The 16810-nt window shown below is 39.5% G+C and overlaps 1 protein-coding gene across 1 annotated transcript in view; it reads right to left on the reverse strand.

The window, feature by feature from the left end:
- Positions 1 to 485: 485 nt before the first annotated feature.
- LOC114492387 (synaptojanin 2 binding protein) overlaps positions 486 to 16810 on the reverse strand; it is a 53055-nt gene continuing 36730 nt past the window's right edge. Inside the window, exons 2-4 of the mRNA XM_028506639.2 lie at positions 15847 to 15983; positions 6486 to 6581; positions 486 to 4898 (exon numbers count right to left, since the gene is read on the reverse strand). Of these exons, the coding sequence (XP_028362440.1) occupies positions 4758 to 4898; positions 6486 to 6581; positions 15847 to 15983 (374 nt within the window). The 3' untranslated portion in view covers positions 486 to 4757. The remainder of the gene's footprint in view (positions 4899 to 6485; positions 6582 to 15846; positions 15984 to 16810) is intronic.

Consider the following 16810-nt stretch of genomic DNA (forward strand, 5'->3'; position numbering starts at 1 on the left):
ACATGGCAATGCTTTCTTAGAATATATGTTATTACATTAGCATCAAGTACATCAGGTAAGTAGATCAAGTGCTTTGTAATCCACATATAAATATCAACCTCAGGCAAGAGTCTATGGCAGTTAAGAACCTGGTTCAGATGAGAACAGAATTCCTTAAAATACCGTCTCCCTTCTGATCACAATGCCCTTTTGAACGTAAGCGCTGCTCTCAAAGATTTGCAGATGAAAGAGAAAACAAGGGGCTGACCCCAAGATCGGAACCAGGTGCAACCCTGTAATAGCTGGGAGGTAGAGAGCTTCATAACTCAATCTCCTGCTTCTAGGTGATGTTAGTAAAATATTTTAACATCAAAATCACCAACAAATACACCACTTTTTAATCGTGAAATCTCAGCTCAGAGTGACTATACCTTACTTATTTTGTATCTTCAGCACCTGAATGAAGGGAAAACCCTCATCTGTCCAAAGATACGTTTCCACTAAAGTTGACTAGAATAAAATCTTTATTGGCTCCACGTGAAAATACATCAACTCCACTCCTCCGCATACTTAAAAGCTTCATGTTCCTTATGTTACTTCATTTCTTCAAATATCTGAAGTTGCTTATTCACACAATAAAAACAGTGTCTGATGTCAAAAAACATACATCTCTAGAACAATTGGAATTAGTCTCAGAAGAACTCATTTAATTGAATTTGACATTAGCTCTTTCTCAGATTGTGTGGCATTTCCCAATTACGCATGAGGTTTGCAACACCCTTAAGCAGTCAGCCAGTTCTTGTCTCTATCGAAGACCCAGAAGAGAGAAGATGGAAGTAGATTGAAATGAACAGGGTAGTTGTGTATATGTTCATGTAGTGGATACATTCAAGATATAAAGATGAGACAAAAAGAGCACCTCTGACACACACCAAGTCTGTGATCTGGGTTAAGTTAGCTCACCCCTCTGAGCCTTGACTTCCTCATTTAGAAAAAGACTCTAGGATGAATCTTTCTAGTTCCTTTTGCTCCAACATTCTACAGTTGGTTCTAATTTAACAGAGGCACAGTCTGAAACACTAATACATTTTGCTGGAGATTGATCAGCCCTTAGCAAATCAGAAGCCAAAGAACGTTCCACTTCTTATTCCACATCCCTACTTGTGGCAGAAGCTCACGGAGCTGGCCTCTAAAAAGGCCCAAGTGAAATCCCCATTTTTAGCCGGAGCAATGCCATATGTAACTTAAATGGCGTCTAGGTAAAGTGCCATCGAGCGTTCTTTGCTGCCACTGCACACTAGTCACCTGATGAACTTTGTTTTATGGGGCCTGACCCCCACACCCAGAGAGTCTACTGGCTGGGCCTCAGTGCAGCCCAGACATCAGGATTTTTACAAACTCTCCAGGTAATTCTAATCTGAGAAAATGGGGACAATTGTTGGCATAAAGAAGTGATTCTCAAACTTTAGCTGAATCAGTCACCTGGAGGGATTATTAAAACAGATTGCAGGGTGACCTGCTTAATTTCCGATTCAGTAGGTCTGGGATAAAGCACAAGCATCTGCTTTTTTTTAGCAAGTTTCCGAGTGGTGTGGATGCTTTTAACCAGAGGCCTCACTTTAAGAACCACTGCCAGTGAAGAACTATCATTGATGCTAGCACCTGAAGTCCTCAGTTTAAATTCTGATTCTATTATTACCACTTACGCAATCTTAGAAAAGTAACTTTATACTTCGTTAGTGTCTTTATAACAATACTTAGATCTCAGAGCTGCGAGGCATGAACAAATAGTGTTATCAATCAGGGTTTTAGCACAGTACCTGGCACAGAATGCAATAACAAATATTAATTTCCCTTTTCCATTGTACATGGTTAGATGGTGTGACTGATTACACCAAGAGCACAGCTGAACACCTGGCAGGAAAAGGAAATAGATGACTGAAGCTAACAATGTCTCAGTAGGATTATATGTATAATACAGGCAAATATAGAAGTATTTTAAGTACACAGTCTTAAAAATACATTCATTTTTTTTAAAGCTTTGAACACAGTATTTTGGTGGTAGAAAAAATTAGATACAATCTAAACAGTGGCAGGAATATTAGACTCAATTTATAAACAGCATGGATTTTTTTAATGACCCACAATGGACTCTAATCTATGATAAGAATCAGAAATAAAAATATAATAGCATACCTGCCTAAAACATAAATATATCGATCTTTAATTGCTATTTAAATCCAGAGAAACCCTAAATTTTTAAAGTGCATCAGAATCCCTATCATCAAAGCAAAACTTCTACCAATGGTGGGATATGTGTTCTTTATTTACATATACCAACAAATAAAAAACTAAAACTAGCTTTCCTTCCTGCTTGCCATTTTGTTTCATTTTGTATGTATGTTTCAGGTCCTTCCAAGAGTTACTGTCCAAACCCTGAGTCCAGGCGGCAAGCAGGCCCACTGTGATGGCAGCTCACACCGCCAGACACAGGGAGGGTCCCGGGGGCTGTGCCTCCACAGCGGGGCAGGTTGAGGTGACAACTGGAATACTGTCAGTGTTTCTCTGTGGAACATACAAGTGCAATTGTCTAAGTGAGTCTCAAAGGTAATGAACAGTTCAGGCAGGTTTAAAGGTGTAAGTCGTATCAGTGTTGTCCAAAGCAAGTTTCTCCCTATAGGACTGTTTGACCCAGAGGCAAAATCTTACTGGGATTTTTATTTCAGTAAAATCCCAGCAAAAATCTCAGTAAAAAGGGATTTTTATCCCTTTTTGAAAGAGATCCCTTTCCACTCTGACCTCATGTCATTAGGTGACAACTTTCTAAGGTATTCTCCAAATACCTTAGAAAAATGTCATGACTGTCTGCAGATCTTTTTTTTTTTGCTGTATTGTGTTGTGAATAGAACCATTTCTTTTATTATTGTTTTCAACTGCTACTTAACTTGATGATGTATACTTTTAAGTTCTCATCCACTTAAGAATTCTCATAACTAGACTGTGAGCTACTCAAGGTCCTTCACTTGTGCCCTTCCCCCAGGAAGTGTTTCTCGTGTTTCAATTCTCAGTTAACTGCTCCCTTTAGGTGCCTGCAATATATATTTGACACCTACTTCCATTGCCCCGCCTATGCAGCTAATTTCATTTTTATGTGTATATGTGTTCTCTTCCCAACTGGAACCAAAAATCCCTTTAGAATGGAAGCTGTGTGTATTTACTTCTTTGTAGAGGTGTCTTAACAACGCTAATGTCCAATCAACATTTGTAAAACACTTGCTAGACCATCCGTGCTAAAAATTAGACACAACCGGTTGCCTAAGGGAAGGTCCTTGTACTCTTGTCAAGATTATAAGGCCTGTAGTCTAGCCGGCATATTTGGAAGGCGGAAATGATTTTCTTAAAGCCAGGAAATTAGCCTTGGTTCAGCTTTCTTTAGTGCTTTAAAACCAACCTCCAATACCTCCAAAACAGGACAGCTCCCACCTCATTATTAATCTTAGTATTTCCCAGCATCCATTAATCTGTATCCTTCTCTCAACAGTTCCCTGTGAAACTTCCCTGCCCCCTAAAACAAACAGACCTCTTTTCTTCCCCTTCCCTGGAAAATAGTTTATTCATTAAAAGCCGTAACTAGTGTTTGGAACCTTTTAAAAAAAAAACTAAATCTGAACCCTCTAAACTTAACTGAATCAGAAGCAAAGCTGACTTTATGCCCATCCTGCCCGGGAGCAGCTCCTGCTCCCAGACTTTGTCTGGTACTAGGAGCTGAGAGGCTGGTGATGGCCCGAGGGGGTTCAGGTCGCACCTTGGAGGCACTGTCTTTTCTCATGACAGAGCTTCTCCACGGGCTTGGTCTGGCCCCATCACTACAGCTGATCCCTTAGTAGGACTGTGAGGTATCAAAAGTCACTAGGGCAGACCAGAGATTGGTTAAGATTTACCTTTAAATCTCAAAGGTTTTGAACAGATTGACTTGCGCAAAGCTGGATTATGGCATTTTATCTCCTATCACCTTAACTATTATGAGAGGAAATGAGAATGCTAGGATTTTAAATTAGTTGTTACGGTTTCTCTTTCTCTCTCTCTCTCTCTCAATGATTCAGGTTTGGCATCCTGTACGGCTCACTCTCTCACTCCCAGTTAAGATCATCCTTACATCAGAAACCTAGAAACCAGGATAGTAGCTTTCTGCCTCTTTAACTCTCTGTAAGGCATCACTGTTATACTATAATATAAGCATATGTGTATACGTGTGTATGTATATATATTTTTTAAGTAAAAATGCTCTCCCCATTATATTTTGTTTGATATAGGCACTCAAGTATGTAGTTAGAAGGTAAATAAAGGCCACAAAAACTTCTCAAGGAAGATCATTAAAAAGAAAAAAATCCACTCTACCTCTTCTATCAGAGAGCTGGTCTTTGAGGCATGCCCGCTGAGACAATAGGTATGTATCACCAGTGGTGATGGGAAGACTAGACCCTCCCCTCTTTGGGCTGTAGCTAAACTTCTATTGGTGGCCCTAGTAAAATATAGAACTCCTCATTTGTTCTAAGCAAGTCTTTTCTTCAGCTTTCCTTCAAACAATGCCTTTACTCTGCCATGAGAACACTAGGACTTGCAGATTTTGAACAGCAAGGTTCTGGTTGGGAAGCAGTCTCTTTAAATCACCTGTGAGCTATGCAGAGAGAGGGAAAGATATGGGAGAACGGCAGGGAAGGAGGATGAGAAGGAAGAAATGTTCTCTTCATTGGGAGCACTGGAAGAAAGCAAGGTTTTCAAAGTTGTTGCCGGTATCTCATGAAGGCCCAGGCTGCTACCATGCTGAGGGCAAAGAGTGGCACCAGCACCATAGCCACGGGAATGCCGCTCGGATCCCCTTCACCTCGATGTCCTATTGGCCCATTTTGCACCTGTAACTAGAAGGGAAAGAAAAACGTAAGCTTTAGTGACCAATGTCTGTTTACCCCACCTGAAACGTCCAGGTTAACATATTACCGGGGTCTAAAGTTTCCAGACTACCCAACTCTGCACACCCAAGCAGTACCTACCACAGGTGGGGTGGGGGGTCCTCTCTGTTTGTCCTCACCCGATACATCAATGCCACCGATTCTTTGGAAACAAAACACATCTGATGGGAAGGCATTTAACTTTCTATGCTACTGATCAAAAGGGACCCCTGAAGTTGAGTCAGATGACATCTTTCTGCTTTTGTACTGCCTCCACCAAACTATATGTGCATCATACCAGAAAAATGAAGACACAAGATGAAGTCCATTGTATTCTATAGGGATTCTGGAAACTACTGGGCAGCAAAGGGGGGACATCCATCTTCCCAGAATGTTTACTTAGGAAGATTACCAGGCATTAGAGTGCAGTAAAAGGAGATCTGAGCAGTGTTATTTCAACTATCTGTTATCTAAGCATAAACTGCACACACGTGTAATGCCATGATTCAGAAATCCTTTGTGATTCTCAGAAGGTACCACTCCCTCCTAAGATGGGGTCATGTCCTTCCTCCCTTATCATGTACTAGCAGACACAGACAAAGGTGAAACCTGTATGGCATGGAGGTAAACAGAATCAGAGGTAAAGAGGTAAAAAGAAATCATATCCAAGCACTCATTTAAGAGAGAATAACTTTAAAGATACATTGAGCCTATGTTGCAGACGCCTCCCAAAATCCTTGCTATGGGAGGACTTTTGTCTACAGGCTTCTCTTCCCATCATTCAAATCATAAAGACCTAGGAAGTAAGAAGAGGATACAGGGATGGGTGCCGCCTTGACTGAATTCTGAATTTCACTTGTGTTTTCCTGGAGCTTTCCTCTGAGCATCAGAGCTTCGGTCAGGACAGTCACCACGTTGATAGATGTGAGGGCTCATGGCGATGACAGGGAAAAGCACATAATGAGTGGGTATGAGAAAGCCCACCACCATCTTTGTACTTAGAGTTTTATAAACAAGAATGCTCAATGGCAGACATACATTTTTCCTTCCCTATTAAAAAAATGACTGTGGTTGTATTTTTTTCCCCCATTTATTTTAATTCGGTTGTCAAACTTTATCTGTAAGGCATGTTTCACTTGGGTTGCAAGAATGCCATTATGAATTTCCTTTAATGGTAAGCAGCGCTCCAGAAGACTCCTGCTAGACAAGCTCCTCAAAAGAGTGGGAGTGAGCCCTGACTGGTGTAGCTCAGTGGATTGAGCGCAGGCTGCGAACCAAAGCATTGTAGGTTCAATTCCCAGTCAGGGTACATGCCTGAGCTGCAGGCCACGGCCCCCAGCAACCGCACATTGATGTCTCTCTCTCTCTCTCTCTCTCTCTCTTTCTCCCTCCCTTCCCTCTCTAAAAATAAATAAATAAAATCTTAAAAAAAAAAGAGTGGGAGTGAAAAGGAAAAGAGTCAAACACACCACTGAAGACCACACCACAGGGTTTATTCACAAGGACGGCATGAAAGCCTGGAACCAGGCTGCTGACTGCAAACGACAGGACACCTACCCTATGCTGCACCCTCAGGGACACGGCGTAGCCTGCGTTCCGGAAGAGATCTACAGCATCCTGGTGCAGCAGGTTCTTCAGGTCTTGACCATTTACCTGTCACAAACAGTAAGAAAAAGTAGTAAGAGGTAGAATGTAAACTCTCTGAAGTCAAAGGTTTACTTTCATGGGACCAAACATTTAAAAAACTCCTACAGAGCAACTTCCAAGGGTTAGGAGGATGGGTAAAGTCACTTAGAATTCGGTGTAAATTTTTTCATTTTCAAAGCTATGTTTTTCTAGAACTGAGGTTCCACAGGCCATTTGAAGAGCACTTAAAAAAAAAAAAAGCTAATCTCCCTTTCATCTTGGCTCCTACACATTGTCTCACTTGGCATTCTTACTATATTTGTGTGTCTTTCATGAGCACCAGCCTGGCTTCCTATAGCTGCCAGGGTCTTTCAGGGTTCTTTCTCATCCCTGGCACTGCTGGCTTCAACTCTAGAAATGTAATTATATGAAACTCACCCACAATTTACTTTGATGTGGTACAAATATTAGCCCATTCTATTGGTCTTGCTCTATAGTGAGCAATTTCCCTTGATTCCAATGATGCTCCTACCTTCCTCAAGTTTATTAAAGAACATGTTTCTGCGACGATACAAACAAACTCCTAAAATATGTTTCAGTGCACATCAGTCCTACCACTTAGAGGCGAGAGATGTGACAGACTACTGGTATTAATATTTTTTAGTGTCAGGACTGACAGCAGCCACAAGTGGTATCTATCCCATACTGCATTAAGTGACGCAGCATGGCCCACTTTACCAAGGTCTACGTATCCTTCATGCATGTCAATGACATCAACAGCAACAGCAGCAAAAACATCTCATATATTTAATTGGTAGACTGTGCTATATACATTATGAATTATCTAATTTAATTCTCACAATAATCCTGTGAGGTAGAAACTATTTTCTATCTTGTTTTCACATATAAAGAAACTAAAGCTTAGCAAGATTAGGTTTTTTACCCCAAAGCATAGTAAGTGTAGGAGCTAGAGTTAGGGTTTTTAAATACCAGAAGGAAGAGTAAAGTGCCCTGCATTTTACTGCTCCTTCTGCACTATTCCTCTCCTTTGACTCACCAGCTGTTCTTTGCTCAGCTGAAGCTCAAATCTTATTCAACGCCCTCATCTTCATTGTCACCGTGTTCCTTCTCCAAGAGGTTCATAATAGTCCTCCCACTCTACCTCCTGCCGGAATCCTTGGTGGATGCATGCACCAACTATTTGGCTTTCCCAAATTAAAGTTTCCAGCCCTATTCCATCTTAGTCACCAACTGGCATAAGCCTTGGACTTCGCCATCAGGCAGTGAACTCCAGCCACCAAGTCTTCAGACCACCTCCTCTGTTTTGCAGTTCTCTCCTGTCTTCGTTATGAAGACTTAGCCCTTAGTTCTTGTATTCCTTTCCTAATTCCTTCTTTCTCCCTGCCTTCTTAAGGTAAGTATTTCTCAATGTCAGTTGTCTTTTGTCCTTGTATCTTTTCTCCTATGTGATCTTTCACAATTTTAACTACAATCTGCAAGACTCCTAAACTGCTATCCCTACTTCTACTCCTGGGTTTACCTATTTCCTGCCGGATGCCTATACCTGGATATTCTGCTAGTCCCCAACACTTCCAAGTCCTCTTTATTGCTTCTCACAAAACCAGACTACTCCAACCTCCCTCTAATTGGCACTATCAACCCTTCAGAATAAAATTTTGATACTATTTTTTTGTTTTTTTTAAACTTTTTATTGCTAATCTTTTTAAACACTCTCCACTGTCAATAGTCACATACAATATATTGCCAAATTCTGTAGTCTGACATAATGACATTCCTCACATGCTATTATTCTCTTTCTACTATCTCTCTCTTTAGGCTGTGGATACTTTTAGTTGAACTACTGCAATCACCTCTCTCTGCCTTACCTTCCTCTACATCCTTGCTCATTTTACCCTATTCAAATACTATGTCTCCAGATCAATCTTTCTAAAGTACAAGTGTGTATATCACATTATGGCTCAAAAACAGAAACAGAAGCAGACAGAGGAGAGGGAAGAGTGCATGACTGATTTCTCATTCTGAGATGCAAAGTCCTCTGGAAATAGCTGGAACCTACAATACGTTCCCAATTTAATCTCTTATTACTCCCTTTCATATATCCTATGTTCTAGCTAAATCACATAACTCGTTGACCCTGGGACCAAAAAAACCCCATGTATTCTTACTTTCATACCTGTGCTTAAGCTATATCCACCATCTGAATACCCTTTCCTTTAAAGAAAATTCTATTTATCTTCCGAGATTGATCTTAAGTACGATTAGTCCTGGTGCCCATAGCATAGAAATGAACACAGGGTTTTCTAATTGATGAACTTTGATTTCATGCCACCAAGCCACGTTCTGATTATTTTTTTGGTGGAGGGAGGTAGATATTTACTACAGGGACGTAACTTTGAGATTTCTCAACTAAGTCATTCTCAATTTTTTAGTTAATTCCTGGGGAAGAGTATAGGCATGAGAGGCTGATCGTAGTGAGAATTCTCACTTAACCAACTTAACCCATGTGATAACTGTAATTCTCATTTAAAGAAACAAGTATTTATTTTCTCTCAGGGACATACAAATAAGTTAATAATGCCGTCATGTTAACATATAAAAAAAGGTGTCATAGCTCAGTATCAGAACCAAGTTTCATAGTAATATGAATGCAAATGGGAGAACTGTATGACATTCAGTGGCAGAAATACTGAGTTCAAAATCATCTTCGCCATAGTAGTCAGTGATGATTGCTAGGAAACTCTGTGTATTTATTACCATCTCTGCAGCTGCCTATTCATTTGTGTATATTAACTTGTTCAGTCCTCACAATAATCCTGTAATTTAGGAGCCCCCATTTCATTGATAAAATTAGAGAGGCTATGCCACTTGTGCATGGGCATGTATAATGGAAGCAGCAAAGCCAGGATTCAAAGTCAAGCTGCTGGGCCCCAAACATTCACTTTAAAACACAAAACTACAGAAATTTATACTGCAAGCAAACAGTTTATTTCAGTAACATATCACCATCCATCACATTAATGTCATAAACTGAATTTTTATTGATTTGCAGTTTCCTTTGTATCTAATATATAACACATTGAAAAATTTAGAGTTGTATGAAAATATGAAGTGTTTATATATTGATTTTTCCATTTAAACTATTTTTAAAGTATTTTTTACTGATTATGCTATTACAGGTTTCCCAATTTTTCCCCCCACAAGGGGGGAAAAATTGGGAAACCTCCACCCCTCCACCCTGCCCCTCCAACCCTCCACAAACCCCCATCCTTAGTTCATGTCCATGGATTGTACATATAAGATCTTTGAGTCCTCTGTTTCCTATACCATTTTTTATGCCCGTCAATTTTATGCCTACTGATTATGCTTCTTCCTCCCTATACCTTTTCCCCCTATTCCTCCCTTCCCTTTCCCCACTGAAATCCCTCCATGTGATGTCCATTTCTCTGATTCTGTTCCTGTTCTAGTTGTTTGCTTAGTTTTTGTTTTTGCTGTTTTTCTTTTCTTTTAGGTTCATCTGTTGATAGTTGTAAGTTTGTTGTCATTTTACTGTTCATATTTTTTATCTTTTTTCCTTAGATAAGTCGCTTTAACATTTCATATAATAAGGGCTTAGTGATGAAGAACTCCTTTAACTTGACCTTATCTGAGAAGCACTTTATTTGCCCTTCCACTCTAAATGAAAGCTTTGCTGAATAGAGTAATCTTGGATGTAGGTCCTTGTGTTTCATGACTTGGAATACTTCTTTCCAGCCCCTTCTTGCCTGTAAGGTCTCTTTTGAGAAATCAGCTGAGAGTCTTATGGGAATTCCTTTGTAGGTAACTATCTCCTTTTCTCTTGCTGCCTTTAAGAGTCTCTCCTTTTCTTTAATCTTGGGTAATGTAAAGATGATGTGCCTTGGTGTGTTCCTTTTTGAGTCCAACTTCTTTGGGACTCTCTGGGCTTCCTGGACTTCCTGGAAGTCTATTTCCTTCTCCAGATTGAGGAAGTTTTCCTTCATTATTTGTTCAAATAAGTTTTCAATTTCTTGTCATTGTTCTTCTCCTTCTGGCACCCCTATAATTCGGATATTGGAATGTTTCAGGTTGTCTCAGAGGTAAGACTCTACATTTTTTTGAATTCTTGTTTCTTCATTCTATTCCGGTCGGATGTTTATTTCTTCCTCTTGTTCCAAATTGCTTTGAGTCCTGGTTTCCTTCCTGTCACTGTTGGTTGCCTGAATATTTTGCTTTATTTCATTTTGGGTATCTTTCATTTGTTTTTTCATTTATCGACCAAGTTCAATCAGATCTGTAAGCATTTTAATCACCAGGTCTTTAAATTCTCCATCAGGTAGGTTGGCGATCTCCTCCTCGCTTAGTTCTCTTTCTGAGGTTTTGCTCTGTTCTTTCATTTGGGCCATATTTCTTTGTCTTGCAATACCTGATAAGTTGTAAGGGGGCAGGGCCTTATTCACCAGGGCAGGGCAACCCTCTTTGCAGCTTGTTGGGGAGGGGCCAGAGAGGGGACAGTGCAGCTTGCCTGCTCATCCCTAGTGCACCTTCCAACAACTCTCGTGTCAGACTGGGAGTTTCTCCCACCTTGGCAACTGCAGTAGTCCACTGTCAACTGAGTCTCAGTTTCCCCTTAAGTCAGCCCCATCTGCCTGGTCCACCACCTCGCCACAGTTTTTCTCAGTTGGCCAGTCCATGTGGTCCGCTGCCTTACCGGTCTGGTTGTTCTGATTTTTTCCTTAATTCTTTGGTTGTCGGAGTTCTATGCAGTTTGATTTCCTGGCACTTCTGGTTATTTATTGATTTTAGCTTGGTTGTTATCCTCTTTTTGGTTGTGCAAGGAAGCAAAGGGTTTCTACCTACACCTCCATCTTGGCCAGAACTTGTTTATATATTGTTTTTATTTATTTGTATATGTTGAAGTAGCATTGACATTTTAGAAGCAATTTAGTTAATTGCCACTTCATTGATAAGCCCTTTCTAAATGTGACTGATTTATTCCTTTGATTGTCCATACTATGTAACCATCTTAAAGCTCAAACTAAAATCTGCCTTATATCCTAACATTTTACATTCTACTGTAAATAATTTGGAGAAGCTATATCTCAATTCATCATTATAACCCTTATAATACCTGAATTAGTGTGTTAAATAACCCTTAAGTATAAGTGTCACATGATTTCCCAAGGTTTGGTTGCAGAGTACACCCTGCAAAAGCCATAACTACACAAAGCCTGACCGACACATTGTCAGTATCACACCAAGCTGAAAGGCCTGTACTCTAGTAGCAGCTTTACCCACCAGTGACTTGGTGGGTATGTCATCTTGGTCCTCTCCTGAGCCCCCTGCTGCTAATAGGGAAGAAAGATATTGGTGACATTAGGCAAAAGAAGGTGCTGTATAGGGCAGGGGCTAATTATGCTAATTATGCCCCTCCTAGTTAAGCCTGAAGTTATTCTAATATAAAAGAACTTTCACTCTAATTGCTTTAAAATAAGTAAATAAACAAAACTCCAAACAAGATGTCTTTTAGAAAAGCACAGGAAGTTTCTTGTTTTAAAGAACCATTTCTCATCCTTTGCCCAACACAAACCAGCCCCATAAAACAAATTATGACTCTTTCTCTTTTGACAGTGTCATCTCTACTCCATAAATATTTGCTTTCTAATATTTATCTCCTTTAAGCATTTTTACAGATTCCAGCTCATATTAACTACCAAGTTCTATAGGTTTTACCCCTAAATATATGTGACATCCACCTTCTTTATCACCATCTTTACTAATATAGATCAGAGGGTTTCAGTGTGGTCCCAGAACCAGCAGCATTAGCATTAACCTGGGAAATTGTTAAAAGTGAAAACTATCAGGCCCTATTCTAGTGTTCTATGCATTAACAAGCCCTCCGGGTGATTCTAAAGTTTTAGTTAGCTCTAACCTAAGATGCCCGAAATAGTCTTCTAAATGGGTATGGTTTCCATACCTGGTCTACTCACCCTATTTAATACATATTCCATGAATCCACAGATTTCATCAGCGATTTCCATTTACTGGAGTAGTGATTTTTTAAAATATGTGTCTACTGACCCATTACAGAAGATAGTGAAGGCAATCCAGTGGGTCAAGATGAATAATTAATTTTTAAAAAGTGAAATTACATAAGAAAACACAACATATCAGAAAGCATCACATACAGAAGAAATAAGTATTATTTTGCTAAACTTTGTTTGCTTCAGTTATGTGTATTTATTTGTGTGTGCATAGGCACACATGTGTATTTCCTATTACAGGTCATAATTTAAAAGGCTTGAGCCCTAGCTGGTGCGGCTCAGTAGACTGAGCGCTAGAATGTGAACCAAAGGGTCACCGTTCGATTCCTGGTCATAGCACATGTGTTCTGATAAGAAAACATACAATTTTTTGCCTTAAGTATGGTTGTTAGCAGTCTTTTAAAATGCCTTAGGAAATGAGTAAACTGAGTTAAATTAGTCTTCTTTGATGACTAATAATTTTGAAATGCCTCAGGATAATCTAACATTATTTCAGGATAATGTTAGTTTCAGGAATTCTGTAGAATAATATAAATGTAGATGTTTAAGATGTCGAAAAAAAATAGGCTCAATTTAATAAGCACTGACCTCAGATTATACTCTGGATATTTTAATTTTTTATCAAGATCCTGAAATGAGCTGCGGTTTGGGGGAGGGGGTATCTCTTTTTTCATCAAAGTTGAAGAAAAAAAATTACCCAGTTCCAATTAATCAGGCCCAACCAAAAAGTCAGTTATACTATAATTCATTCACAGAGCAACAAATTTACTAGATGCTTACTCTGTACCAGCTACAGGCCTGAGTGCTAGGGACACAGAGATGAGAAGACAAAGACTCTTCCCTAGAGGTGCTTTTGTCTGAAGGGCTCTATATATTACAATGTCTGAGCAGCTGATTAGATAATGAGGATTTCTGGTGGGTCTTTCCTATTGGCTTCTAAGCTAAGAGCAGAAACAAGTCTTTCATTTTCTTTTAATTCTCCATAGAATCTGGCACACGCACTCTGCAGGCCATCAGGTACAATAGTTGATAAATGTTGATGACTACTCAACTCTTTCATTCGCCAAATTAATCACTGTATTTGAAGAGAATATGAAATGCAGCTGACTAATGGCCCAATCTGTGCCATTTTTGTTACATAAGGGGTTTGGTCATAATGAAACATTCATCTGTGCAGTATAACAGGTATATCTTCCAGCACTTCATAAAAATATCTAGTTCACTGAGGACTGATTATTTTTGACTCCCCACCTCCCTTCCTAGGCAGACACATGTGGAAAATGAGAAACCTAGACAGTTTACTAATTTTTTTCACAAAAAGAAAATTTCCCCAGATTCTCTAATAACCTATGCAAATATTAAACCATCCTTACCATCACATACAAAAAATGAACTTTGGGTGAGGAATTTCCAGCCCCCATCTCAACTGCAGGACTGTTCTTCTCCTTTGATACCTGTTTTTGTTTCATGGCTGCCAGACATGACAGGGCCTTACGCATCATTTATAGTCATTAAAGACGTTTCTCTCTTTTTTGTTTAAACCATCCACAGTGAAAATTAAATTTCATTTGTGATGAGAAATGGAAAACTGCACAATAAATTTGCAGTTATTCACTTTTAGAACTTGAAATTAAGACAAAATATGGCTATTTAGGGATAAATGCAAAGATTACATTAATAGTCAATAACTAACAAGAAACCTAGATCACTTAATGATACTTCTTGGACTTATCCAAGATGGATATGTATTAAGGAAAGGGCATATTTTATTTGATCATCTAGCAAAAGTTAAGAGTTTTTACAACACGGACCTGTGTGAGGAGAACAGGAAAGCCCATAAAGAATAAATGGGATAATAGGCTAATAATTTAACATCCTTTTAGAGAGACCCCAAAGCCAATCATAAATAAGTACTTCAGTACATCAAAGGGATAAAGTGAGCTAAAGCATAGATGTAACCGTTTAATGGCTAACAATTCACTTAAGGATAGAGAAAGAACAAGATGGTGAGTGAGACAACAGAGTCACCGTTTCTTAAGGAATGGGATGTGGAAAGAAGAATTTTAGAGCAAACTCTTGGAAGGGATATTTGAGTCAAAGGATATAAACCTAGATAGAATGGACAGGATATGCTGTCCTTTTCTACCTATATAAGCTCCATCTCTTTCTGTCTTCTTTATCTCTCTCCATATCTGCTTGCATTTCCCCTGTCTTCTTTCATATTTCTTTCCCTTAACTGAACAGAACATAAACTTGAATCATTCTTTGTAATGTTTAATATATATTTGTAATATTTAATATCGTATATAGATCTTTGTAATATTTCTTATATTTTCATAAAGTGAAATCCTCTTCCCTATAAATTGGCCAGGGCCCAGGAGAGGATTTTTTTTAAATGTTTAAGAAAAAAAGGGTAGATTATTACTGTCTCTATCCCAACAGATTAATAAATAGGGTCTAGAAGCTTAATGAACTGAAAAGAGGCAAAATGGTCAGTGAGAAGGACTAAAATGGAATATTACCATTCATGATACTTTACATTCTGATCAGCCAGCCTTGCTGGATTTGCCTGAATTTACTAACTTGTTTCATTTGTTAAATACATATTGGACAATGTGCTAGAATGTAAAAGGTTAAAAAGAGATCTGGTCCCTGAATTGAGGAACTTCCAGAAAATAATGGAATTAATGGTTACCATTCAGTAAGGGTCTTACTAGAGACGTTAGCAGAGTGAAATGGAAGCACAGTGGACAGATATCCAAATCAGGTTGGATTCCAATGTTTTGTCTTAATAATGGGAGAAAAGGGCTCTAAGTCTAAAAAGAACACTTAATTCCTACTTCCTTTCTAGGAGTTTTGGCATAAAGGAAGATATATTAATGTTTAAATCTACAAAAAAGGAAGTGATAAAGTATAACAGAAAAACAAAAACAAATTGTGGGTTTTAAGTGCCTACCCCTCCCACCAGTCCCTCAGCCCTCCCCGTTTCATGTTTTTTTTGAACTTGGGTAAGCAACCTCATACTCTGGACTTACTTTAGCCTTGTCTATCAAGCAAGGTAATATAATCCATATTCTATGGTAGGGCTGAAAAAGATGACTGATCAAGGTCCCTCCCGTTGACCTCTACAATTTGGACATTTCCTGATCCAAAAAGGCAGGAATCTTCCCTAGGAGTAGGAAGTGGGGTCTAGGGAACAAGGGATAGTGAAGGAGGCCAAAGCCAGTTCTCACCGAGAGGATCTTATCACCCTCCTGGAGCCGCCCATCCAGGGCCGCAGCCCCATTCTCTTTGATGCTGCTGACGTAGATGCCACTGTCGTTGGAGATGTACTGCTGATCTGTCCCACCGACGATGTTGAAGCCCAGCCCTAAGAAAATCATGGAGGAGTTGTGAAAGAGATAGAGGTGAATAAAAACAAAGGGATTAAGGAAGAAGAGAGCCCCGGCTGGTGTGGCTTAGTGGATTGAGCATCGGCCTGAGAACCAAAGGGTCGCTGGTTTGATTCCCAGTCAGGGCACACGCCTGGGTTGTGGACCAGGTCCCCAGTGGGGGCATGTGAGAGGCAACCACATGTCGATGTTTCTCTCTTTCTCCCTCCCTTCCTACCTGTTTAAAAATAAATAACATGTTTTCAAAAAATAAAATTAAAAATAAAGAAAAAGAAGAGAAAGAAAGAGAAAAGGCCTGGTGGAGTAGGGAGGTTGATCAGTCAGAATATTATATAGCAGCCTGGCTGGCGTAGCTCAGTGGATTGAGCGCAGGCTGCGAACCAAAGTGTCGCAGGCTCGATTCCCAGCCAGGGTACATGCCTGGGCTGCAGGCCATAACGCCCAGCAACCACACATTGATGTTTCTCTCTCTCTGTGTCTATCTCCCTCCCTTCCCTCTCTAAAAACAAATAAATAAAAATCTTTAAAAAAAAAGAATATTATATAGCTAGTGAATACTCATGGGCAAAGTCAGTGAATAGCATCATCAACAGAGGTCAAGAGTATCTAGAGCTGCCCACTCCGATCAGGTGGAACTAAAAATATAAACATGGTGATCAACATGGTTTGTCGAATATAAAAAAAATCTATGCTGAGTGAAATAATGGTGATTCTTGTTAAGATGTGCTTCCATTCACATTTGATTCTGATCTATTGATGGCATTCAGTGGATCCAGTTCTTGACTTTCCTGTTATTAATGTAACG

This window comes from Phyllostomus discolor, chromosome 1 (genome assembly GCF_004126475.2).
Source record: "Phyllostomus discolor isolate MPI-MPIP mPhyDis1 chromosome 1, mPhyDis1.pri.v3, whole genome shotgun sequence".
NCBI lineage: Eukaryota > Metazoa > Chordata > Mammalia > Chiroptera > Phyllostomidae > Phyllostomus > Phyllostomus discolor.